The 24,554-nt window shown below is 55.3% G+C and overlaps 9 protein-coding genes across 9 annotated transcripts; 6 read left to right on the forward strand and 3 right to left on the reverse strand.

Moving 5' to 3' along the window:
* Positions 1–357: 357 nt before the first annotated feature.
* UV8b_06613 (uncharacterized protein) lies at positions 358–1,530 on the forward strand (the record flags this gene model as incomplete). Its single annotated transcript, XM_043144110.1, has 3 exons — positions 358–474; positions 527–704; positions 776–1,530. 3 exons carry the CDS (start codon positions 358–360, stop codon positions 1,528–1,530), a joined length of 1,050 nt encoding a protein of 349 aa, XP_043000045.1.
* Positions 1,531–3,874: 2,344 nt separating this feature from the next.
* UV8b_06614 (uncharacterized protein) lies at positions 3,875–4,587 on the forward strand (the record flags this gene model as incomplete). Its single annotated transcript, XM_043144111.1, has 2 exons — positions 3,875–4,314; positions 4,377–4,587. 2 exons carry the CDS (start codon positions 3,875–3,877, stop codon positions 4,585–4,587), a joined length of 651 nt encoding a protein of 216 aa, XP_043000046.1.
* A 642-nt stretch (positions 4,588–5,229) lies between these two features.
* Positions 5,230–6,509, forward strand: UV8b_06615 (uncharacterized protein; the record flags this gene model as incomplete). The annotated part of the gene is made up of 3 exons (XM_043144112.1): positions 5,230–5,283; positions 5,399–5,865; positions 5,948–6,509. The coding sequence occupies 3 exons, from the start codon at positions 5,230–5,232 to the stop codon at positions 6,507–6,509; spliced, it is 1,083 nt and encodes a 360-aa protein (XP_043000047.1).
* A 1,747-nt stretch (positions 6,510–8,256) lies between these two features.
* UV8b_06616 (uncharacterized protein) lies at positions 8,257–9,606 on the forward strand (the record flags this gene model as incomplete). The annotated part of the gene is made up of 1 exon (XM_043144113.1): positions 8,257–9,606. One exon carries the CDS (start codon positions 8,257–8,259, stop codon positions 9,604–9,606), a length of 1,350 nt encoding a protein of 449 aa, XP_043000048.1.
* Positions 9,607–10,296: 690 nt separating this feature from the next.
* Positions 10,297–11,950, reverse strand: UV8b_06617 (uncharacterized protein; the record flags this gene model as incomplete). Its single annotated transcript, XM_043144114.1, has 4 exons — positions 10,297–10,653; positions 10,987–11,390; positions 11,608–11,822; positions 11,907–11,950. 4 exons carry the CDS (start codon positions 11,948–11,950, stop codon positions 10,297–10,299), a joined length of 1,020 nt encoding a protein of 339 aa, XP_043000049.1.
* A 606-nt stretch (positions 11,951–12,556) lies between these two features.
* On the reverse strand, positions 12,557–13,567 carry UV8b_06618 (uncharacterized protein; the record flags this gene model as incomplete). Its single annotated transcript, XM_043144115.1, has 2 exons — positions 12,557–12,986; positions 13,134–13,567. 2 exons carry the CDS (start codon positions 13,565–13,567, stop codon positions 12,557–12,559), a joined length of 864 nt encoding a protein of 287 aa, XP_043000050.1.
* A 615-nt stretch (positions 13,568–14,182) lies between these two features.
* On the forward strand, positions 14,183–14,782 carry UV8b_06619 (uncharacterized protein; the record flags this gene model as incomplete). Its single annotated transcript, XM_043144116.1, has 2 exons — positions 14,183–14,429; positions 14,529–14,782. 2 exons carry the CDS (start codon positions 14,183–14,185, stop codon positions 14,780–14,782), a joined length of 501 nt encoding a protein of 166 aa, XP_043000051.1.
* Positions 14,783–15,078: 296 nt separating this feature from the next.
* On the reverse strand, positions 15,079–17,962 carry UV8b_06620 (uncharacterized protein; the record flags this gene model as incomplete). The annotated part of the gene is made up of 2 exons (XM_043144117.1): positions 15,079–15,180; positions 15,272–17,962. The coding sequence occupies 2 exons, from the start codon at positions 17,960–17,962 to the stop codon at positions 15,079–15,081; spliced, it is 2,793 nt and encodes a 930-aa protein (XP_043000052.1).
* Positions 17,963–22,257: 4,295 nt separating this feature from the next.
* Positions 22,258–24,207, forward strand: UV8b_06621 (uncharacterized protein; the record flags this gene model as incomplete). The annotated part of the gene is made up of 4 exons (XM_043144118.1): positions 22,258–22,417; positions 22,546–22,705; positions 22,786–23,282; positions 23,372–24,207. 4 exons carry the CDS (start codon positions 22,258–22,260, stop codon positions 24,205–24,207), a joined length of 1,653 nt encoding a protein of 550 aa, XP_043000053.1.
* Between the last annotated feature and the right edge of the window lie 347 nt (positions 24,208–24,554).

The raw sequence follows: 24,554 nt of genomic DNA on the forward strand, positions 1-24,554 counted from the left end.
GCAATGCAAAAAGAAATCCGGCTCGTCTGACTTTGTTGGTTACTTTGGTTAATTTAATTTATTTAATTATTTATTTATTTACTTGGAAAGCTTGGAAGACGAGTCGAGTCGTTTGGTTCGGTTCGGTGCGTATGGGCGGCAGGCATAATTTCGCCAGCGATGAAATCAACGCGTCGCAAGGCGGCTTATATTTGAATTATAGGCACATGCATACATAAGGCGTACAGAGCATAAATATCCCCATGCAAAACTGATTTCCGCGTTTCCCTTGCAGAATTCACGTGTCGTCGTCTATAGCATGGCTGCTCACGTCCACCGCCTCGTTGGCTTGGCGCGGTGCCGGCCGGCGAGACGATGATGTCATCAGCCCTGGACCGACCAACTCAGTTACCGTCAACGCCGCAGCCGCATTCCGCGTTTGCCAGCATCATGACAAGCAATCGCAGCCGCGTCGCCAGCATGGACACATACGCGGTAACTCCATCTTCCCCCGCGCCTGATGGCGGCAGCGCTGACCGCTTTGCAGGCAGGTGCGGCGGCCGCCTTCACCGTCGACGTGCTCGTGTATCCTCTCGACACCCTTAAAACGAGATACCAGAGCCAGGACTATCTCGCGACGTACGGCTCCTCCAGGCAGCAAGCCCTGGCCCTGAAAGGATTGTACCAGGGCATTGGGAGCGTCGTGCTGGCCACGCTCCCCGCAGGTACGGTGCGCCGACCCCCCGCCCGCTGCAACCATCAATACCTACTAATCCCTTTGTTCGTTCCATGGCAGCCGGTCTGTTCTTCTGGGCATACGAAGAGTCCAAGTCCGTCATCGGCCGTGCTTCCCCTCTTCACCAGCCGCTCGTGCACGCGTCCGCCTCTGCCGTAGCCGAGATGGCATCCTGCCTCGTCCTCGCGCCCGCCGAAGTCGTCAAGCAGAACGCCCAGATGATGCACGGCGCTCGACATGTGCGGGACAAGGCGGCGGGCGCGTCGACGTCTTTGCGAGCTTTCCGCCAGCTCGCCGCCAAGGATGCGCCTAGGAAGCTGCTCACGGGATACACGGCCCTGGTGGCGCGCAACCTGCCGTTCACGGCGCTCCAATTCCCCATCTTTGAGCATGTACGCCGGCGGGCTTGGGCTTGGGAGAGGAGGAAGCTCCACGGGAGGAAAGACCGGCCTGCGGGGGTGTTGGAGACGGGGTTGGTCGCCGGAGGCAGCGCCGCGGTTGCCGGGGCAGTGGCGGCCTTGATCACCACGCCGAGCGACGTTGTCAAGACGAGGATGATGCTCATGGCTGGTAGTGGCGGCGTTGGAGCTCCAGGCCGGAATGCCTCTGGGCATGATGCTGACCTTGGGGCATGGTCCGTGTCCCGAAGGGTGTATCAAGAGCGAGGCATCAGGGGGTTTTTCCGAGGCGGGCTGTTTCGGTCCGGCTGGACTGCCTTGGGGAGTTCGTTGTATTTGGGGACCTATGATGCCGCCAAGCTGTGGTTGAGGCGGAGGAAGAAGAGCTTGGAAAGGGACGATGCTCGAGTGCTTTGAGCCCCCGACGGTCGTATATTACCTACGGCGGCGGGGGTTGGGCCGAGGATGGCTTTTTTCCATGGGTGAATTCGCGGTGCTAGGAACAGGTCCCCAAGGCAGACGGATGTCTCTTAATCACAGTCGACCTCCACGAATGTTCAGTGAGATTTGACAAGTCACGTCCATCCTGGCGTGCCCGTCATGCACTCGATCATCAGGTCCAAGCCTTGCTAGGAGTGCATCCCATCGAAAGACGGCAAGTCATATCATATTTCCGTGCCGAGACCATGCGACTCAGTGTCGGGTGCAGCACGCCATCGTTGCCAGAAAACCCGCACAAGGAATTCCCATCATCCGTCATCCGTCAGATGAAGCATGTTATGCAGTCAGTAGTTGATTCTGCCAGGCTCTCGGCTTGCGCATGGTGGCAGAGAGAGCGGCGACGCCATTGCCCATTGCACTGGTACCCCTTTGTGTGCTTTACCAAGACTTTCCGGAGTAAACGCTCAAAAAAAAAAGTCAGGGACCCGTCCACTGGTCCCATGACGTTGATGGGTGGTGAGCCTTGGGCTTTCATTCCTTTCATATCACAAGCTCCGAGAATATGCAGACGGAATCGCCTTGGCGCTGTCCATGACGGACAGATTCATGCGGCCCCGGCCAACCGCATCCCATCCCTGAGTACGTATGCACCAGCTGCAACCAGTGAGTGGGCTCGGTCAACGGTCGATGAGCATCGTGTCTCGTAGATGGCCCGGCCCAACTGGATAGTAGCTTTCAGCCAGGACGGGATTCGCAGTGAACAGAGACGGCCGGAAAGCCGACCAAAGCCTCCCATCACAGCACTTTTCGCCAAGAAACGGCCTTCTCCTCGAGACTGGTGTCTGGCGAGAGACGCAAAAGGACATGGAGTCTTTTGCGGACGAGGTGCGAGACATCTCCAGGGCGTGGTCGGTCATTCGTTGTTCGGTGCTTGGAGACGATGATGAGGCAAGCATTCAATGAGGAATGCCCACCCCGTTGGGAGCAGTGGGTCGCCGCAGAGGCCAGGTCACGGAGAACGCTATGAAGCGCGGCTCGGGTTGTGCCATTGTCGCTGCCTTTACGCATCAGGAACCTCGTCCTCCTCGCATGGCTAGTCTCAGGCTCAGTCTCGCCTCTCCGTCGTTCCGCTTGCAGAATGAGCCGCAAAGTGAAGCGTGGCCGGTGCTACAGCCCGCTTCAGTCGATCAAGGTCTTGGAGAAGGGGAGTCTGCCCGGGGTTCGGGGCACAGCAGAACAAGCAGCCATCATGAGGCCGGGACGCTCGTGTGGCTTGCGATCCCCCAAGACGGGGGTGAAATGGTGTGATCACTTGTGATGGAGGTGATGGTGCCATTTCAGGGCCAACTTGTGTGCCGGCAGCGGGACCCACAAAAACAAGGAGAGCTGGCGCCTGAGTCGCTGACTAGCGCCGGTGGGGCGCGGGTGGGGCCAGACTTGGTAATACCCAGACTCCATCCCCAGCCAGATGCGGACTGGACTTTGTACGGACCGACGTGCACACCCAAGAATAGAATCGAACAAGAATCGAGGTCTCGGGTCGGGCTGTCAGCCCCATTGCGTTGGCAGATCCGAATCAAGAAGTACGCCGTCGAATCCGTTCATCGCCATCCAGAGTTGGAAGAGTCTTTTTGCCACATCTAGCTCAGCTTCGTTCGGCTGGCGTCTTCGGCTTCAAAGCGAAGGAAGGGTTCGTCAGCCAGGTTCGGCTAACCGTACCCAGAGCCACGATGTGTGTTTCAGGATCGGAAAGAATGGAGAATGGAGAATGGGGAATGGAGGGATGCGCTCAAGCCACCTGGTAAGGCTCCTCTTGGCGTGTTGGCCTGGGGGATCGGAAAATGGCGAAATATTACGCTTGGACTGCCTCATCGGCACCAAAACATGCATTCAAGGTCCAACCACTCGGCCGGCCCGCCGCAGGCAGGCAGGTTTGGTCCATCGCGCCCCGGAGTCATGCCCGTTCATCACCCCAGTGTCCCTGTGTTCCGTTTCTTCTGCCTGGGTATTACAAAGTCAGAGAATCGAGCTCTCGTTCGAGAGCGGTGTGACCAGCTGATCCAACTCCCATATCTCTCTCTCTCTTTCCTTTGACGCATTCTTATGCTGAGCCTCCCTTCCCCCTTCTTCTGCACTCTTTTCGTTTGCTCACTCTCTCCAAGTTGCTTATTCGTAAAAAAAACTCTCTTTTGCAACCGGCAGTTGTCCCTCTTTCCGCAGTTGTCTCGTTTTGTCTCGTTTTGTCTCGTTTGTCTTTTATTTTCTCAACACATCGGTTTCTGTGCTTCAATATCCCTCAAACGCCACTGTCCTTGTCAGCATGGCGGCTCAAGGTGTTGAGACTCCCCTTCCAGTCGAGGTTCCCAGTTTTGTCAGGGAGAAGGAGGCCATTTCCGACCTTCGAGACAACTCACTGGATGAGAGCCGCTTCATAATCCAATCTCCTTATGTTGATCGGGAACACCTGCTCGACCTGGAAACCCTCGACAACGAAAACGCCCTTCTTTCCCAAGCTTTGTCCCGACTTCGCGCGGTGCGCCAAGACTATGCCCTCGCTCCCTATGTTGAGTCTTTCAACTGGCAGGAAGTGCTTGATGAGTTGAAGCGCCTGGCTCAGAGATCAGGGCAGGATTTCAAGGAAACGTCATTCTATATCGTAGCTTTTCGCTCTCGGATCAAGCCCAGCACCGATTACAGTCACCTAGGCGAGCTGGACAAGGCTGCCCATGCCGAGGCGGTTGCCAGCGGTGGATTCCTCAAGTAAGTCGGCAGTTAGGCCATGGGACCCTTGGCTCAACATTGTTGCTGAGAGTGATTTGTAGGTACTGGTTCGGATCACCTGACTCTGAGCTGCAAAATCTTGCCACCTGCATCTGGCGATCGCGACAAGACGCTTTGCTAGGCGGGAAGGGTCCAGCTCACCGTAAGGCCGCCGGCGCCACTCGCTCTCTGTACGCCTCTTGGAAAATTGACCAGCATCGCCTGACGGTACGCCACAACGTGGAAACTTGGGAAATCACTGATTGGGAGTAAGAGCAGCAAACGTCTCTTTGATGAAATGCGTGCCAAGGGAAAGCCTTGAGCAGTCGAGAGAACTCGACGTCACCTTGCAACTGGCATAGCGGTTGATTATTACACATTCCCGGCGTTTTGCGACAAATCCCCAATGCTTTATATCGGTAGTCAATGGGTAGAGTAGAATGTGCGGCATAGATTCAAAAGCGGAAACTTAGAGAGTAGCATGAATGAATGATGAGCGATTTGTAGAGGGAAGCATATATCCCCTAGTTTCTATGTTAGCAAGCATTGGCGGCAACAGTGACCAGCATCTCTCCAAGGAACGTGACTTGTCTCCACCCAGACAGCGTTGTTCGTGAGCAGCTGTTTTAAGTGAGTCGATGAGAATGAAGCAGGATGTGCTCCGTACCTAATGTGCGTATGAGCCATGTAAAGAGGTTCTCGTCGCTCCTGATGTAAGTTTGGTGCATCGCCCCCGACCGATTTCTGCCGTCCTCCACCGCCCATAGCCCACAACGCCCACAAATCGGGCATGCGAAAAGTTCGATATTCACCCCAGAACTGGTTTGGCCTGCTACAACCTGCTGCATCCTCGCGTCAGCTCTTGCCTGTGCACGTACGGCATCGAACAAAGTGTCTCCGGAAGAAGACGACAAGATGAGCGACGCTTCGAAAGATGGGCCTTTCCAGGCCGTCCAGGTTGAGGCTCTGGTATGTGTATAACAAATTCGCCGACGAAGCTCCCCCTCCCCCCCCCCCTCCCCACCTTTGGGGAAACCCCCCCCCCTTGCGATGGATGATGTTGGCTTATGCTGTGCCATGTCAGGTCGTGATGAAAATCGCCAAGCATTGCTCGTCGACCTTTCCCACAATTGCGACCGGATCCATTGTTGGCATGGACCGAAACAACCTTCTCGAAGTGACCAACACCTTCCACTTTCCTACCCTCGACAACACCACGACCGAGGGTCACCAGAACGAGACTTCTCTCGTTGCGGCCGCTGCCCCTAGGCAGAAAGCCAATATTGTCTACCAGACAGAGATGATTCGATATTTGAAAGAGGTCAATGTTGATGCCAACAATGTTGGATGGTACACAAGCGCGACAATGGGCAATTTCGTCAACATGAGCTTCGTCGAGAATCAGTATCATTACCAAAAAGACAATGATCGAGCCATTGCCCTTGTACACGACACCAGCAAAAGCTCCCACGGCAACCTGACGCTGCGCGCTTTCCGTCTCACCAACACTTTCATGGCTGCCTACAAGGAGGGCAAGTTCACCACTGAGATGTAAATCCCCCCCCCCTTCTTGTTCATGCTTGCATGTCCAAGGAAAAATCGCCGCGACCGAGGCGCTAACTTGCTATGATAGCTTGCAAAAGTCCAGGCTGACTTTCCGCGACATCTTGACCGAGTTGCCCATTACCGTACACAACTCGCACCTCCTCACGTGTTTCCTTCACCAGATGCCCGCACCACCGGCAACGGAGGAAATTGAACAGCCCAACTCGATTTCGGAGCTGAAGCGGGAACCCGTCAAGGCCCCTCTTTATCCATCCGTCGACAACCTTGATCTCGCCATCGACCCTTTCCTCGAGAAGACGTGCGATCTGCTCCTGGAGAGCATCGAGTCGCACTACACTGATCTCAACAACTTCCAATATTACCAGCGCCAGGTCACCCGTGAACAGGGCAAGATCTCTCAATGGCAATCCAAGCGAAAAGCCGAGAATGCCCAGCGTGCCGCAGCCAAGCAGCCTCTGTTACCTGAAGACGAATGGCAACGTCTCTTCAAGATGCCCCAGGAGCCTAGCCGCCTCGAGGGCATGTTGAACGCAAAGCAGGTTGAGCAGTACAGCAAGCAAGTTGACGGCTTTACTTCCAATATCAGCGCCAAGATGTTTGCTGTTCGGGAGAACCTGATGCCTCAGTAAGCAATGTTTTCATTGCGAAGAGCACAAAGACCAGGATACTTGAACAGGTGGAAGAGGAATTATTGGGAGCAAGATGACATCAGTTGGGGGCAGCATTAGCGGCGTTCCGGTTACAGTGGGAATGTAATCAAGTTTTTCTTCGTCTAGACTTGGCGACAAGAGAACCTTCTTTTTTTTTCTTTTATTAAATCAGGTATGATGGTGTTCACTTGGCGTATCAGACACATTTCATCACAAAGGTACCTAGTCAGTTCAAATGAAGAGGTGGAAAGACGAGGAGTAGCCGATTCAGCAGCCCTCAGCATTGGAGTGGAGTCAATGAAATGGCTGCCAGTGGAAACTCCGTCAAAGCTTTTATTAGTGCAGCCGCCAAAGTCCGGAAGGCGCTGTTTGCGCGGGAACAATACTCCGTGCTTGCGACCACCCGTACAGTACATAGGCTGGTGGACACTTGGGCACAAACCCGAACGGAGCCGCAGGTTGGTACATGCCTGAAGGAGCGATGGTTTGCGGGAACATGGAAATGAAGACGATTGGGCAAGGACATTGTCTCCTGGTAGAAAGCTGTTCCTTGACGGTACTTATCTTGTAACCAGACTGCTACATAATAGAGGTAGGTACTGCTGGCTGGGTGCTGGTACCTGTCAGCGTAAGCGTAGTGCACTGTGCACTGTGCACTGTGCCCATGCCTGGTGCGCGAAAAGCTTTTGCCCTGGGGGAGCATCTGAAACGTGGGGCGGGGGCAAAAACCTTGGTCGAAATCATCTCTTGACGGGTGACGAGGGAAAGCCCAACAAGCGTCGTCGTTGCGCTCGTGGTGAAGCAGAAAAAAAAGAAACGAAGCGAGTAAAGTATAAAGCGAGCGAGTAAATTTTTTTTTATTAAATTATTTTGCCACCTGGACGTCTTCGCCATGCTCACCGTTGGCTGCCAGTCAATATCTCGGGGCCAACGCGCTGTGAAGAAAGTTTGCCCCCTCACCGCCGGCTGACACACCGCCCACACGACCCCGGGAACACCAGGAAGGAAGGAAGCACCGGTACGGAGCGCATGCCTCCCAGTGCAGAGCACAGTGTGCGGAGAACACGGCGTATCCACAACCTGCATCCTTTAACCGTGCCACAGAGGAGGAGTAAGCAGGTCAATCCGGGGGATCTGGCCTGTCGACAGCCAGCTCAGCAGAGGCTCCTTTCCGACAAAGACCTGCATGTAGAATCGAGGTGCTTGTATCGTAGCGCATCATGATCATCATGATGGCTTTGAAAACAAGCACCAGACTCCGTTGACTTTTTTGCGGGTTGCCGACCGACAGTCGAACCGTACCTCTTGAGTTCTTGGCAGGTACTCCGTACTCCGTACAAGCCGCCGTAATCGATAAGTTGGAGGGGGTCCGTTGGCGGGGATTGGATTGATTGGATTGGACCAGCCCTCACCCCTCCTCAGCTCCACGGGTCCCATAGCGCCCGCCCCGCCCCTTCCCTCCCCTCCTCCCTTTGCCCAGGGGGGCCGAAAAATGCCAGCTTCTGTTTTTCGATGCAACAACACTTGTCCACGCTCAAAAACTCAAACAATCTCATAAGCATTCCCTCTCCTCTACTCTTTCTTGTCTCCTCTTGCCTCTCTTCCTATCTTCCTCTCCTCCTCTCCTCCCTCTCCTCCCTCTCCTCCCTCTCCTCCTCTCCCTCTGCCCTGCCACCCCACTCCTCACCCTAAGCCTCCTCCCCGCGAACCCAGCTCCTCCTTCACAATGGCTGCTCCCGCTCAAAAGTTCAAGGTCGCTGACATATCCCTCGCCGCCTTTGGCCGCAAGGAGATTGAGCTTGCCGAGAACGAAATGCCCGGCCTCATGGCCACCCGCAAGAAGTACGCCGCCGACCAGCCGCTCAAGGGCGCTCGCATCGCCGGCTGCCTCCACATGACCATCCAGACCGCTGTCCTCATCGAGACCTTGACTGCTCTGGGGGCCGAAGTCACCTGGACCAGCTGCAACATCTTCAGCACCCAGGACCACGCCGCCGCCGCCATTGCGGCCGCCGGCGTCCCCGTCTTCGCCTGGAAGGGCGAGACGGAAGACGAGTACAACTGGTGCCTGGAGCAGCAGCTCGTCGCCTTCAAGGATGGCGCCAAGCTCAACCTGATCCTCGACGACGGCGGTGACCTCACCAGCCTCGTCCACTCCAAGTACCCCGACATGCTCAAGGGCTGCTACGGTGTCTCGGAGGAGACCACCACCGGCGTCCACCACCTGTACCGCATGCTCAAGGACAAGAAGCTTCTCGTCCCCGCCATCAACGTCAACGACAGCGTCACCAAGTCCAAGTTTGACAACCTGTACGGCTGCCGCGAGTCCCTCATTGACGGCATCAAGCGCGCTACCGACGTCATGGTGGCTGGCAAGGTCGCCGTCGTTGCCGGTTTCGGTGACGTCGGCAAGGGCTGCGCCGAAGCTCTCCACGGCATGGGTGCCCGCGTCCTCGTCACCGAGATTGACCCCATCAACGCCCTCCAGGCTGCCATGGCCGGGTACCAAGTCACCACCATGGAGAAGGCTGCCAAGATTGGTCAGATCTTCGTCACCACCACTGGTTGCCGCGACATCCTGACTGGCGAGCACTTCGAGGTCATGCCCAACGACGCCATTGTTTGCAACATTGGGCACTTTGACATTGAAATTGACGTTGCCTGGCTCAAGGCCAACGCTCAGTCCGTCCAGAACATCAAGCCCCAGGTCGACCGATTCTTGATGAAGAATGGCCGCCACATCATCTTGCTCGCCGAGGGTCGCCTCGTCAACCTCGGCTGCGCCACTGGCCACTCTTCCTTTGTCATGTCCTGCTCCTTCACCAACCAAGTCCTGGCTCAAATCATGCTTTTCAAGGCCAGCGACGAGGCATTCAGCAAGAAGTACGCCGAGTTTGCCAGAACCAGCAAGCTCGATGTCGGCGTTTACGTCCTGCCCAAGATTCTGGACGAGGAGGTTGCCCGTCTCCACCTTGACCACGTCCAGGCTGAGCTCAGCACCCTCACCAAGGTCCAAGCTGACTATCTCGGCCTTGCTGCGGAGGGTCCTTACAAGAGCGATATCTACCGTTACTAACTTGTATATTCATACCCAAGCACCCCTTTCAACCGGGCTGCCTATGTCGTCATGACACTTGATCAATAGGGCAAAAATTATGGACTCAACAGCATAAACTTGCATAGCATGTGGTTGTGGGAGGGGGGGGGGGGGGGGGGGGGGGGGATTATCCGCCTTTGTTTTTTTTCTTTTTTTTTTTCCCTTATTTGGTTCTTTGTTTTTTGTTGATGCCTGATGATTTCTTCTTCTGCTTATTTGGTAGCCCTGAGCAGGATAGGGTTATATCTCGTTGGGGTGGACAGGCGGCAAAAGGATCTGCTTTTTCAACAAAATGGCGTTGGCTCTTTTTCCGAGACATGATATTCCTCTTTAAAGAAAAAATTGAACGAGAAGAAAAGGCTTGTGATGGGGGGGAAGGCATTGGGGAGACGTGTTGGCTGAGGGAGGCCCGTCAACCGCGGCCAATAGACAGTCTAGCTGGTCTCTTGATACAGATATCCGTGGTTCTCTCCGTGCAAGTCTTTGGATGCTGGGATTATGCCACGTTGACCTCTACGGTGTGGATAAGAGCGTATTGGGCGCAGGGACCAACAAGTTGTATATCGTGGCTCGGCTTGTAGGTGTCAGACCACCTTGTTCGCTGACGGCTGCCCGCCTCTACCCGCCCATGCCATCCAGATATCTATTCTTCAATCCCCCCCCATAAAACTACGACGTCGTAGGCCAAGCCAAGTCCTTCTGCTCCGGCACGATACTCCTCAGCCTGCCGTCTTGGACAGCCATCATGACATTGTCAATGGCCCACTCTTCCATCTTGGTCTGCGTCTCGACGGTCCACGTGCCCATGTGCGGGACCAGCAGCACCCTCGGGTTGTCAAGCAGCCCGGGGTGAATGGCTGGTTCTTGCTCGAACACGTCGAGTCCCACGCTGGCAACCGTGCCTGCTTGGAGGGCGGCGACGAGGGCAGCCTCGTCCATGACGGCACCGCGGGCAGTGTTGACGATGACGACGCCGGGCTTCATCATGTTGAATTGCTGGGTGGAGATGATATGGCGGGTTTGCGGCTGCGGCGGGCAAGATGCTTAGCATTATGTGGAATGGCAGACGAGAAGGAGAGAGGGAAGACAGAAGACAAAAGACAAAAGACAAAAGACAAAAGACGAAAGATAAAAGACGAAAGACGAAAGACGAAAGACGAAAGATAAAAGACAAAAGACAAAAGACAAAAGATAAAAGACAAAAGACGAAAGACGAAAGACAAAAGACGAAAGACAAAAGACAAAAGATAAAAGACGAAAGATAAAAAACGAAAGATAAAAGACGAAAGACGAAAGACGAAAGACGAAAGATGAAAGACAAAAGACGAAAGACGAAAGGGCAAGCGGAAGAGGGCCTACGTTGAGCGGCAGATTCAGACTCAGCACATGGCTCTCCCTCAGCAACGTCTCAAACCCGACATACTCTGCGCCCTGCTCGAGCTCGGCAGCCAGTCTCGTCCTGTTGCAGTAGCGGACGCGCATGCCAAAGGCTCTCGCCTTGGCGGCAACGTTGCGGCCTATGCCGCCCATGCCCAGGATGCCGAGAATCTTTCCCTGGGGGTCGTGCCCGAGCGCGGGCGGTGGCCTGCCGCGCCAGTCGCCCGCGCGGAGGGCCGCCATGCCGGGCGACAAGTTTCGAAGAGCCCCGATGAGCAGCCAGATGGCCATGTCGGCGGTGGCGTCGTCCACCGCGCAGGGCGTGTTGGAGACGCGGACGCCGTGGGCCGTGCAGGCGGCGACGTCGACTTGGTCGTAGCCAGCGCCTGTGGCGGCGAGATTGTCACGCACGGGGGGGTCAGACTTTTGGATTCTCTTATTTTTATTTTTTATTTTGTTTGCCTTGTGATCTCGCACCGGATCCTTTCTTTCTGGCGCCCCGTCATGGCCCGGGGGAGTGGGGGAGGGGGACAGGGAGGAGCGTGTTTTTTTTTTTCTTTTTTGGTTTCTTTTGTTTTTTTTTGTTTTTTTTTCGTTACGAACCGTTGTGACAGAGGAACTTGAGGCTGCCGGGCAGGACGCGCAGCAGGTCGTCGTCGAAGCGGCCCGTGAGGGCGAACGAGTCCAAGGTGCGGAAGGCGATGGAGACGCCGGCAAAGGCTCCGGACCGGCACTCGGCGACGAAGTCGGCTCGGTTGGCGGCTGTGGGCGTGACGACCTGGGCGACTTGGGCGACCTTGGCCCAGGCGTCGTGGGCGCTAGGGAGGGGGGGGGAGGTAAGCCCGGGTCGCGGTAGCGGAGAGAGAGATCCTGCCCTTGCTGCTGGGCGGAAGGCGACTTACTGCTCGATTTCGCCCAGGAGCAGGACTTTGGGCTTGCCTGCCATGGTGGAATCGGCTGGGATGGGGTGCTGCGTCTCTCGCGTGGAGTTCAATGGAACAGGAGGCGCTTGACGCTTGCAGCTTGCCAGACGGAGACGAGACGAAATGCAACCTTCCGTCGTCGTCGTCGTCGGCGGCGGCGGCTGGACCTTGATAGATTAGATAAGGGCCCTTGGTGGGGGGGTGTGCGGGGGGGGGGGGGGGGGGGCGACGGTCGGGTATTCGGGGCCAGCATGCCCGAGGAGCACCGAGGAGGAACGTTGGACGGCTCCGGGTGCGGCAGGGCAATAGACGCAGCCTGCCAGACATTGTCCGGGGATGGAGCCTGCTTGGCGGCGGGCTTTGCGATTGCCACGAAGCATCTAGCCAGAGCCTATGCCTATGAAGAAGGCCCTTTTTTTTTTTTTTTTTTTTTTTTTTTTTCCTGGTGAGTAGGCACGTAGCCCACGTCATCTAGTAGAAAGCTAGTTTACATCTGGGTCAAGCCGTCCCCGCCCCCAGGTCCAAAATCCAAAAGAGCAAAGACAAAGAAAAAAAAGAAGAAAATGCGGCAGTGTCGCATCAGTAAAGGGGACGTCGCCGACAGACACATCAGCAAACACCCCCCAAGCTCACATGAGCAGCCTCCAGGCACCGAGCATCAGGGCGGCGAAGCCGGTGCACACGCCCATCAGCCACTGCAGCGTCTGGAACTTGACCTGCTCCAGCTTCTCCCGCAGCGCGGCCACCTCCTGCTCAATCTTGGTCTCCGTCTCCTTGATCTTGAGCTCCTGGCCCACCGCCTCCTCGCGGATGCGGCCCTTTTCCAGGTTCAGGTCCAGCCGGACGCTGGCCTGCGTGCGGGTGATTTCGTCCCGCAGCCGGCTGCTGAGCTTGGCAATTTCGTTGGTGAGGCGCTCGTGGGCGCTGCGCGTCGTGTTGGACTCGGTGCTGTCGGCCGAGAGGAGCTCCGACCGGAGCTTGGCAAAGTCGACCTTTTGGGTGTAGGTGGCCTTGGCGGCGTCTTCGCGGAGGACCATGGTGCGCGTCAGGTTCTGGATGCTGCATATCGCGCGTCATGAGCGTCTGTGACGGATGGAAGAGAAGACGACGCGTTGCGTTGCTGACGCGTTGCGTTGCTGACACGGGGGGTTGCTGACACCGGGGGGTTGCTGACACCGGGGGGGTTGCGGTGCTGTTTGCGCTCACCTCTCTTCGATGACGTCGTTGAGGACCTTCATCATGGCGACCGACTGCTCCTCGGTGAAGCCTTCCCCCTGGAGGCGCTTGACGAACTTGAGGGTGTCAAAGTGGTGGTCGCGCGGTCGCTGGGCGGTGGCGTGGAAGGCCCGCGAAGCAGCCGGGCCGGGGAGGGCGGAGAATCGGCGCGGGCGCTGGGGCGACGTCGGAGCGGCGGCGGCGGACGAGGGCGAGGGCGAGGGCCAGCGCTGGCGGGGGAGGAGGGCGTTGGCGGCCGGGAACGAGGCAAACGAGGCAAACGAGGCAAACGAGGCAAACGGGCGGGTTGGGCGCGCCGAGTGCAGCGGTGCGCTCCAGCTCAGTCGCGGCAGCAGGAACCGCGGCAGGGCTTCGGCAGCCATGATGACGAGGGCGACGGACGGCGGATAGCAGGCGGCGGACATGGACGATGCACGATGCACGATGCACAAATGTCGTCGGACAAAGGTCGTCGGACAAAGGTCGTCGGACAAAGGTCGTCGGACGGAGGTCCAGGAGGAGACGCAGAGTCCGTAGCAGCCAAGCAAGTTTTGTGGGGCCAAAGGGGCGGGGCGGGGCGCTGGCAGCTACCCTACACTTCCAGCCGGATGGATGGACATTTGTAATATCAACGCATCAACACTTTCACGCATTCACGCAATTCACGCAATCAACGCAATCAACGCAATCAACGCAATCAACGCAATCAACGCAATCAACGCAATCAACGCAATCAACGCAATCAACGCGGGCATCCCAAAGCACGTCAAGTCTGGTATAAAAAATAAAAAAAAATAAAAAATAAAAAAACCAGTAGCATGTACAGCACAGGACCATAGGTGCTTCCAGAAACGCCCATCGACAACCCCCAAGCATCAGCTGCAACGAGCAACGCCAGCCTGCCTTCCTGCCTCCTCGCTCTCCCTCCGCCATCGGCGACAACCCCATCGGCGACAACCCAATCTTCCCCTTCCCCCCCCCCCCAAGTCGCTCACCCGTCCTACACATCTCCGTCATCTAATCACCCCAAAAAGGCAGCCATGGCCCAGTCCACCGCCCACCGCCGCCTCCTCCAGGAATACCGCGCCCTCACCAACAACCCGCCGGAAGGCATCACCGCCGGCCCCGTCTCCGAAGACGACCTCCTCCACTGGGAATGCCTCATCCAAGGCCCCGAAGGAACCCCCTTTGAAGGCGGCGTGTTCCCCGCAGAGCTCAAGTTCCCCAAGGACTACCCTCTCGCGCCGCCGACCATGAAGTTTGTCGCCGACATGTGGCACCCCAACGGTACGTACGCACACCCTGGGCCGTAACAACCTTTGCCCTCTTTTCTTCCGCACACGTCGCCGGATGGCTGATGGGAACGGAAAACCCCCCCCCCCCCAGTGTACCCCAGCGGCCTGGTCTGCATCTCCATCCTGCACGCCCCGGGCGACGATCCCAACCACTACGAGCACGCGTCCGAGCGGTGGTCGCCCATCCAGTCCGTCGAGAAGATCCTCATCTCCGTCATGAGCATGCTCGCCGAACCAAACGACGAGAGTCCCGCAAACGTGGAGGCGGCCAAGATGTGGCGAGACCGGAGATCCGAGTACGAGAGCAAGGTGCGGGATGGGGTGCGGCGCATGCTGGGTTTGTAGGGGAAGGGGCGCCTTTGACACACTGGCCACGGAGCTGTCCCGGGCCACGACGGAATGATTATGGAGCGCGCATATCATGGGCATGACACGGTGTTTATTTTTTATTTTTTTATTTTTCACTTTTCGCTTCTTTTTATGAACCCTTCAGGAGAAAAACACTCGGCTTTGCACTGTCATGACAGGTGATGATGGGTACCTGTCGCTTCGCTTTGCCGTGATACTCATTGACCACCTTCACTGTGCGCAGCTAGCTTGTCCATGTCTTCATGTGCCTCCATCATGTCGGGTGTCAACCTTCAAAGCCCGTTATCCGCCCTGAATTTATCCCAACTTTCGTTAAGCGTCGCAAACACCAGACCTGCAATCAGCCGTACCTCTGTGCTCGCGTCCTGGGGCAGCTAGCGTTCTCATGTTAGAATGGCTACCTCAAAGAGCACGGGCAACTTCCAACGTCCCAACGCATATAAAGGGCCACGTTAAAGGGCTTACCTTGTCTGGATGTGTCTTGGCAATCGCCTTCATGTAGGATATCTTCACCTTGCTAGCCACGACCAGCTCGTGCATGCCAACCTTTTTCCAGCCGCTATTCTCCCAGAGCACCTGGTCCAGGCTAGCTATCAGCCCTCGCAGGTTGTCCCTCTTGCCATCTCTCCAAGCAGAAACCTTTGCGTCAACCTTTTCTGACAAAGCAAACTTCTCGTCGTCCTCCCTGGCTGCGGCTTCGTTAGCTTGGCGCAGTCGAGTGACGGCCTCTGAACTCTTCTGCGGGGCCGGGCTGGTAGTTGCCAGAGGCGATGGCCTGGGTTTCGCAGCAGCAGCAGCAGCAGCTGGCTTCGGTGTACTCTTGGGTCTCGGCGTCAGTGCGCTTTGGCAGCGCTGGCGTCCCTTGATGGCATTTTTCCCGCCTGCACCAGTCTCTACGCATCGTTGCCAGACCAGCCCGGCATCAGCCCACTTCTCCATTTGTTCCAAGGCTTCGGCCTTTCGGCTGAGGGCTTTGCCAAAGAGGTCTTTCATGTCTCTGTTTTCCACCTTTCCATTCTCTGCTTGTACAGCTATGCTCTCTCCCTGGCCGTTGCCGGGGCCGATGACCTTGAGAGCTTCGTCAGCGTCGCTGATCGCTTGCTTGGGCTCTCCGGTCTTGAGGGCCGTGAGAGCGCGGTTGGTGAGAAGGACAATCAGCAGGGGATGGGCCGCGGGAATGGCGGATAATGACTGCGTATACGACGAGTGGGCCGAGGCGTAGTCGCCGCGCTTGAAATGGGCTGTGCCCTCGAGTCGATGTCTTGTAGACGCCTGCAGGGCCGCAGGACTGATAGTAGGGACCTGCCGAAGGGGTTTTGGTGTAGAGTTTCGGGATGTGGGAGGGGTTGCTTGTGACGGCTTCGCAAACGACGGTGGCTGTCGCTGTGCGAGCCTTTGGGGGATGGGTTGCGACGGCTTCGGCGCTTCCGTATTGAAAAGCAGATCGGGCTCAGGGTCTTGCGGTTTGGTTGCTTCCAACGGACTCTGTGCAGCAGCCACTCTTCGGCGATTGGCGCTGACGTAGCCAGAAAAGCTGTCGGCGTCGTCATCCTTTAATTTGCTTAATCTGGATCGAGCATCAGACGTTGCAAGAGCGGCTTGTTGCTGCCATCGGGGTACCGCACCGTGTCGACTCTGGCTACGTGCTGATGTTGCACAAGGTGAGGAATCGCGCGATTGTTGCAAGTCGAGCCTGGGATCAGCTCTTGGCCGGCTGCTCGGGCGGCTGTGAGTCGGCCGACCTCTGGATTCGAGAGCTAGCGCTTCCGCTGTAGCTTCCGGAGGAGCGCGCTTGGCATCATGAGTCTGACTCTGTTGAGCTTCGCGCATCCATTTCGGTTGGCTCGAGTCACCCCCGTCTTGCTGAAAATCAGCCACGGCCTGTTGCATCTTCTTTTGCCCCGTCTTCCAAAGCGAATTCGCCGTCTTGAAGAGGCTGTTACCTACAGCTGCAGCAGACTTGGCCAAGTCGGGCTCTCCCGATCTTCCCGACGATCCCGCGGCAGCGTCATCTACTCGTCTGTCCGTGCGGCCTGGCCGGGCAGAGGAACCCCGGGCTTGAGCCTTCTCCTTGGCTTGTCTGTGGGCGTCGTCCAGCAGCCAATTGGCGGCCGCTTGAACGTTTAATCCGGCACCGCTTTCTCTAAGGCCTCTTCTGGCATCTTCTGGGGAGAAGCCATAATCTAGCAGCCGCGCGACAGCGAGATCCAGCTCCTCATGAGCATTTCTCTGGCCCGTGATTTTTTGACTCTGTTGCCTCGTAAAAAAACCGTCATTCTCGGAGCTGGCTTCGGTATCTTCCGCGTGTATTTCTGATCCAAGGTGGTTTCTTTGTTGTTGTTGTTGTTGTTTCATTCGAACCTCTTCTATCGGCTTTCCCAGATCGCCTAGAAAATCGTCGTCGTCTACCAGCACGGCTGAAGCTGGAGCAGGCTGTTGGCCAGCCGATTTCAAGTCATTCAAGCCAAACGGATCGTCGTCGTCCACAAAACTACCTCCGTTTGCCGTATTGTCTGCCGCGGTCGAGGCCGGAGTGCCCCAGGCGTTTGGATTACTCAAGTCTAGAAGGCTTTTGACCTCGGCCGGCGTCGGCTGTTGTCTCCCAGGTGGCGGATAGTGACTCGCATTGTCCACCTTTGTGTTTTTATCGAAAGCGGCAAAGAAGTCGTTGTCGTCAGCAGCGTCATCGTCGTCGTCGTCGGCGGCGGCGGCGGCAAGGCCGTTGGAGGAGCCTCTTGTAAGCATGCTAGGACTTGCGGGAAAATTCCGTGATGCCAACGCGTCGAGTTGTTGCGCATTGCCAAACTGTGCCTCTGTCCGTCTTCTCCTCTCTTCCTCCTTCCTCCTTTTTTCAATTTCCAGTTGGGCTTGTCGTTGGGCAAGGGAGAGACTCTGCTTCGGTTTGACCTGGCCCCCAAAGCTCACCAGCTTGCTGAAGCTATCCTGGGTCGGCTTCCCAGCAGGATTAGCAGAATTGGCCAGTGACGGCGGGATAGCCAGGCCCTGCGATGAAGAAGCGGGCGTGCTGCGTCCTGATCCGGCGGGGGATGGAGTCGGCCGTAGGGACGGATAGGAACAGTTGACGTTTGCTGGGCCGGGCGGCTTCGGCTGCGAGCCAGTCGGTTTGGACCAGTGCAGGCCCGATAAGTCATCCATTGTGGGAATAAGGTCTATGGTGAGTCATTACCGAGGTGTTTCAATCGACCGATTGCATATTTTGAGGCTGTCTGCAAGCAGGTCACAGTTGCGTCGCAAGGGGTGGGGGGGGGGGGGGTGGTGGTCTTGGCGTTGAGGCTGGTTTGTTTTGCTTGTCGTCTGGTGTGGCTGACGAACTGGACCGCTGCGGCGCAGTACCGGCTCATGGCCAATCATCACGAGAAGTGGCAGCCTTGCTCAGGAGCCACGACGGGCGTGCTTCGTTCCGGGCTGTGCAGCACGTGCCATTTCCCTGCGTGCCATGTAAGCTTGTGTCGCCAAAGATGGGTCGTGTCAGTACATGTCAATATGCTCCGCCGAAACTGCTCGCTACCCTGCAGCAAATCTTGACGCCCTGGCCAGCAAATGGCAGAAAATATTGAATTTCCTCAGCAGGTGTGATTGCGTTTATCGGGACGAGAATGCATGTAGTGATGTTGGGGTTGGTCCTCTGTACGGGCATGTTTGCATAGTGCTGGTTTGTTGTGTGAAAAGACTCGAGATTTGACGCGATATTTTTTTCTTTTTTTTTTTTTTTTTTACCCACGCACCGGAAAAGTAAACCATATGCTCAGTGCACAACTACAGCCTCGAATGCCTGTCATCATCACCTCATCCAAAAGATCGCAACTGTCCCGTTCCACTTGGGGCCGGCCAACCTCCTGCTGCATTCCTACCTCCTTGGTCTGTTGCGCCCTGTTGCTGGTGTACTGTGCAGCATGTTACTGTATCTGCCATGCGTCGCAAGGGCAAGCAAGTAAGGAGGAGGCTACCTGGATTGACAGTCGTGACGATGGGTAGGTAGATGACTAGATAGATTCAAATCAAATGATGGCGAGCAAAGTGATTCCAACTGCGGTCCACTTCTGGCGGCGATCAGATCGCCTCTTCCCAAGGGGATGATGATGAGGTCAATGAAGAAGTCAATGCAAGTGCGCACGTGTAGCCAGGCTACTCGTGCCGTATTCCCCAGGGGATTCGTTGCTAAACAGCTCCGCTCCCCAAGGGACACCCGATTTCCGGCACTGTGCAGCCAGCAGCTCCCGAGTTCGGCAGCTCCTTACATGGGGAGGTACGGAGTACATGTCAACTACCTCGTAATGCACCAGACTTGATCCGTACCTGAGGCGGATTTGCTGACAGCGGACACACACCCCACGTCTCACGACAGTTTCACGTCCTGGGCAGTGGGCAGTGACTTGACGCGTCGTGTCGTGTCTAGTCGTTGCACCTCCGCATCGCATACGCCCTTAATCTATTGTGACACACCCTGCTGCTGTGACGTGACTGTACTACCAGGGTAGGTGCCCAAGGTATCCGTACCTACCTCCTAATTGACACAACCCAAGGTCTGGTAAGCTGGTAGGACCTAGGGTGGGTGGTACGGTACGGTACATTGATGCATTCCGTATCCGTATACGCAGTCTTACTCCAATTCCACGGAATCGCTATATTCCTTTACCGGTATCACAAGGTCCTGCTGGTAGGTACCTGCAGAGGGCACTTGCCCAATACACAACCCACAGCCCTTTCGGAATGTCCAGCCAACTGCTGCCATGTGCTGTATGCATCACCATGTGCTGTATGTATCACCATGCCGCTGTTTGCATGGACGACGCATTGAGAAATATGTAATTCTACGGGTTGCAGCAGACCGCAGCAGGCAAAAGGGACCAGTCACGTCCATGTCACCAGCTTGAGATTACCAGGCACAACTGCTACCAGACCCCACAGTGGCGTCATAGGCATGTGGCTGCCACGGGCTGTCCAGGGACCAAGGGACCAAGGGACCAGCCAGGACCAGCCAGGACCAGCCTGTCTGGGTCTGGTCTGGTGCTAGTAAAAAGCACATAGAATTTTCTTCACGCATTGCAAGCCTCTTCTTAAACAGATTGGATTCCACCAACTCATTATTATCGATGATGTTCATACCGAGACTTATTGAGCTTGTTATCGACCCCCCTATCCCCCCCCTTTTTTTTTTCTTTTTTCTCATTCATTCTTCTCCAACACAATAGCCCGTGTTTGTAGCGGTGCAAACTTGACAGGTCGGTCCAAGGCTCATCCGCACACCCCCCCCCCAAGCCCACTGCAGAAACCCCCCCTTGCTCCTTGTCAGCGATTGGTGGCGTATCAAAAATGCTGCCCACTCAGGTTCCTGGTGCTACCGCTCCGCAAAGCCCCTGGACCAGCTTCGTAACCAACAGGCAAATTTCCCAGGATTGATAGTCGTTTCACCAACAGCAACAATGGGCAGGGCAACTAGGGCAACTACTTCGTACGGACTACGGAGTACAGACTCTGAAGTTTGGAGTACTACGGAGGTATTGTCGTTGGCCCATCGCTCGTGAACTCTGTTTGCGGCATGGTCAGGGTGCTGCTTCGTACTCACGTTGGGTAGGTAGAGGTAGGTAGAAACTTGAGCCTTGGAACTGCTGTTATTTGACACAAGGGCCGCAATTGGGCATCTCTCGTTGTGCCAAGGTCAAGGCTGGGAGGGGAAACAAGGGCACAGTGTTGCATGTCTTTCCCCTGATCTTCGATATACTCATCTTCCTGTTGAATGTGTCTCTTCTTCCTTAGATACCCGTCATTTTTCTCTCCAATTCTCGGATCCCAGAGGCTTTTCCCCCTCCCCTTCGTTTCCTTCTTTCCCTCCTTTTCTCCTTTTCTCCTTTTCCCCTTTGGAATTATATGTGAGGCCGACATCTGGATGTTGAGACTTCGTTCCTAAACCACATTCGTTGCCCGACCCTTTGCGCTCTTTACGACGGCTTTCTGCTCCCCGTCACCACTGTACGTCGTTTCGTCCATCTTTGTTCGAGGCCTTTTGTTTCTCCACGGCCTCAACTGATGAGAGTAACTGAGGTAAGATGCACAATTTTTCTTGCTCCGCTTTCGAATCTTGATTTCCCATGGCTGTGGCCTGCACCATGTCAGAAGAATCAAGACGCAACCGCCCACAAGGGCTCAACCACTTGCTTGGAACTTGGCTCCGTCTGCGTCTGCCACTAGCGGAATCCCGGCAGAGTGGAGAAGGGTTCAAGCAAACAGACGGACAGAAAAAAAAGCGATGCCAACGTCCGTTTTGAGCCGAGACTCATCTAGCGTGACCAAGTGCTTCGGTGCTTGCCATGCGGGAGAATACCAGTCGGTGGCTGCCGCAGCGGCGCAGCCAAAGCCTCCAACTACTCAAGAAGACTCCGTGCTCAGCCACGAGAAGATGCACTTGACCAACACCGTCGGGACTCAGGAATGCCGATCCAGCTCTGCAGCATGTACTTCGCGGAAAGCGGCCAGGCAACCAGCCACTCTGCGCCATGCCGGGCGGCGGCGGGGGTCAATCTTTGCCGCTCGCCTGACGTAGTGCCTCTCACTGGAATTCAACGTCTCGGCGCGCGCGATGGCGGGGCTGGGAAGGTCAATGTTCTTTTCTCTCTGCCTCCGCGGTAGACGAGAGCGGTCAATCGATATGTGGTGGTTGGCCTCTATTTCAAAAGCAAATGTCGCTGCAAACATTAATAATGTCTCGTTCACTCTTTCTACTCTACTCTTTACTGACTGTTCTTCGATTTGCCCAGTACTCAAGCGGTTATATGGAAACCCTCAAGATTCTATACATGCAACGACGGCATTGACAAAGTGTTTGGTAAGCAAGCCGTGGTGCGCAATTCTCTTTTGTGTGTCTTGCATCCTTTTGAGATGCACAAAAAGACCTGGCAGAAGACAACAACAGGACGACAGATTTCAAAAACCCATTGACGAAAGAAACCCCACCCCAAGATGTCAGGATGCCAGGATGCCAATGTCCAACTGCTATTTGGAAGGAGCAAGCCGCATTGTCTTGATGAAGCGACTGCCCGCCAGCTGACAGCCTCCTGCCGATAAAATATTGAATATCCCACCGTTAAACCGTTCCTCTTCATACATGACTGGCAACTGCCCAACTTTCCCTGCAAATGTTTCGTCCAGTCTTGATAGTCCCGGACTTTCCCTCCCTTTGCCGCACGAAACCCATCCCATGGCTGGAAAATGTTCTTATTGATGCAACTCGGTTTGATTTGCCTTCCTGCCGTTTAGCTTCGTTCTGCCAAGCTCTGCATCTTGATTTCTGTCATTTGCTGTTTATAATCGACAAAGCTGACCTTCCATTCCTTCAACACAGAGCTTCGTTTTGTTCTTTATTCCTTTCCACCAACGGCTGCCGGTCAGAACTCGCCAACTTGCGACTCTAGTAGCCGTCACTTCAGGTCTAGATGATGCTCAGGTCTGTGACCTTGTCCGCTAGCCTCATCGCAGGCGCCAACGCGTTTTGGCGCATGGAATGTCCGGGTCGAGTTGGTCTTACTCGATTGGATCCAATTGTCAACCCAAACTCGGTTTCTCCACACGTCCACGCTATCCATGGATCTTCTGGTACGTTTTGCCTCACTCTAAGCTAACTGCTTTGCTGGACAAGAGACTAGTTGCGCACGACGGACTGCTAGAAAAAAAAAACCCCCCTCATGAATCAATGCCTAATCGACTTTTTGTTTGAATAATAGGTTTCTCTGACAATTCAAACACACTTGACCTGCTCGAAGGTGATTGCACATCATGTCGTGTGACGCAAGACAAATCGAGCTACTGGACACCGGCGTTATACTTTCAAGATAACACTACTGGCAACGTCGAGCTGGTTCCTCAAGTTGGCGGCATGCTTGCGTAAGTTGAGCAGTCCCGACTCCTGCGAACGTGACTAGAGCGGCCACCTTTAATATGCAATTGGCTTATTCCCCGCCCAGATACTATTTGCTATATGGAAATAACGTCACCGCTTTCCCCCAAGGATTTCGAATGATTTCTGGAAGTAATGACAGACGATCCTACACCGCTGGTGACCCAAGTCAGCCTGATCCACCAAAGTCGCAATGGGCAAGCCTTGGCCAGACCACGCAAAGTATTTTGGCGGAGCGTGCTGTGGGCTTCAACTGCCTCAACTACGCCAGGAACCCCGAGGGCACTTTGTATCGCCACTTTCTCCCGGAACAGACTTACCTTGACGCGAACTGCGCAGATGGCCTGCGCTTGGAGCTCATGTTTCCTTCCTGCTGGAATGGCAAGGACCTGGACAGCAAGAATCACAAAGACCACCTTGCCTTTCCCGATCTCGTCATGACCGGAAATTGTCCTGACGGATATCCTGTCCGCTTGCCTAGTATGCTCTACGAAGTCATCTGGAACACTGCCGCTTACAAGGGCCGAAATGGTCGCTTCGTCCTGTCCAATGGTGATACGACTGGTAAGTTGGTGTGCTAACTCCCGCCAGTGAATGTCACCTCCACCCATCAAGCTATAGTCGTTTCTCGCGCATGTTCTGACATGAACCAGGCTATAGCTACCATGGCGATTTCGTCACTGGATGGGATACCCCTTTCCTCCAGCGAGCTATCGACACCTGCACCAACCCATCTGGCCGCATTGAAGATTGCCCACTATTCAACGTTGTTGACCAGGAAACAGCCACCTCTTGCAAATTGAAGCCGTCTCTTCCTCAGCTTCTATTCGGCGAGGACGTCATTGGACCCATGGCTAAGCTGCCTGGAGGTATTCCTGTTGGTGGTATGGCGCAGGCGCCTGCCCCAAGCTCATCAACACAGGCTGCGCCTGTTCCAATTCTTACCTATCGCCCTGGTAGTACGCCATCGGCTCCCGCTTCGCCTCTTCCTGGGGATGTCTTCAAGGAGAAGATTGATACGTCGTCTGCTGCTGCTGCTGAAAAACAGCCTAGCAGCTCTTCTGTTGCCACGTCTTCTGTCACGACTTCTTCTGCCACGACTTCTGCTGCCAGCTCTTCTGTTCCCACGTCTTCTGTTACGACTTCTTCTGCCACCACTTCTGCTGCCAGCTCTTCTGCTACTACTTCTTCTACCACCTCTTCTACAACCATTTCTTCCGTCACCACCTCCTTTGTTACCGCCTCCTCCGTCGGAGCTCCGAGCGTTAATCCAACGACCACTACGCCGCCCTCCTCGGCGACGCCATCCTATTACAGCACCCAGTATATTACCGATGGAAATGTTGTCACGGAGATTCTTTGGGAGGAGTCATATGTCACGGTAATCTATACTGGCGGCTCACCCGCTGCTACAGCTGCGCATCCTGCACGGCGCAAGCTTCGACGGCGTGCCGCCCGTCACGGCCATCTTCACGGAAAATTTCGATGAAACAAGGGAGAAAAAAAAGAAAAATGTCCAAATTGTGTTCAATAAATAAAGCTGCTGATTTGATTTTATTTCTTTATTTTCTTCTTCTTTCTCTTCTTGTCTTTCCCTTTGACAGGGAGACATTCTTGCCACCTGGACGGGTTCCAGATATTGCCTATCGTGGCTGTATGATTGTCATCATATTCGGTCGTACATATTCCTTTTTCTTCTTGTTGCTTCATAGAGCAGAGATGCTATGTACCTAGTTTATTCCTCGGTAACTATAGGACTTTCGAATTTATCAGCGACCCACCCTTTCGCCCCCCCCCTTTTTTTATTATTTTTCTTTTCGCAATGTGCCCATATAC

The sequence above is a fragment of the Ustilaginoidea virens genome, chromosome 5 (assembly GCF_000687475.1).
Source record: "Ustilaginoidea virens chromosome 5, complete sequence".
NCBI classification, from domain to species: Eukaryota; Fungi; Ascomycota; class Sordariomycetes; order Hypocreales; family Clavicipitaceae; genus Ustilaginoidea; species Ustilaginoidea virens.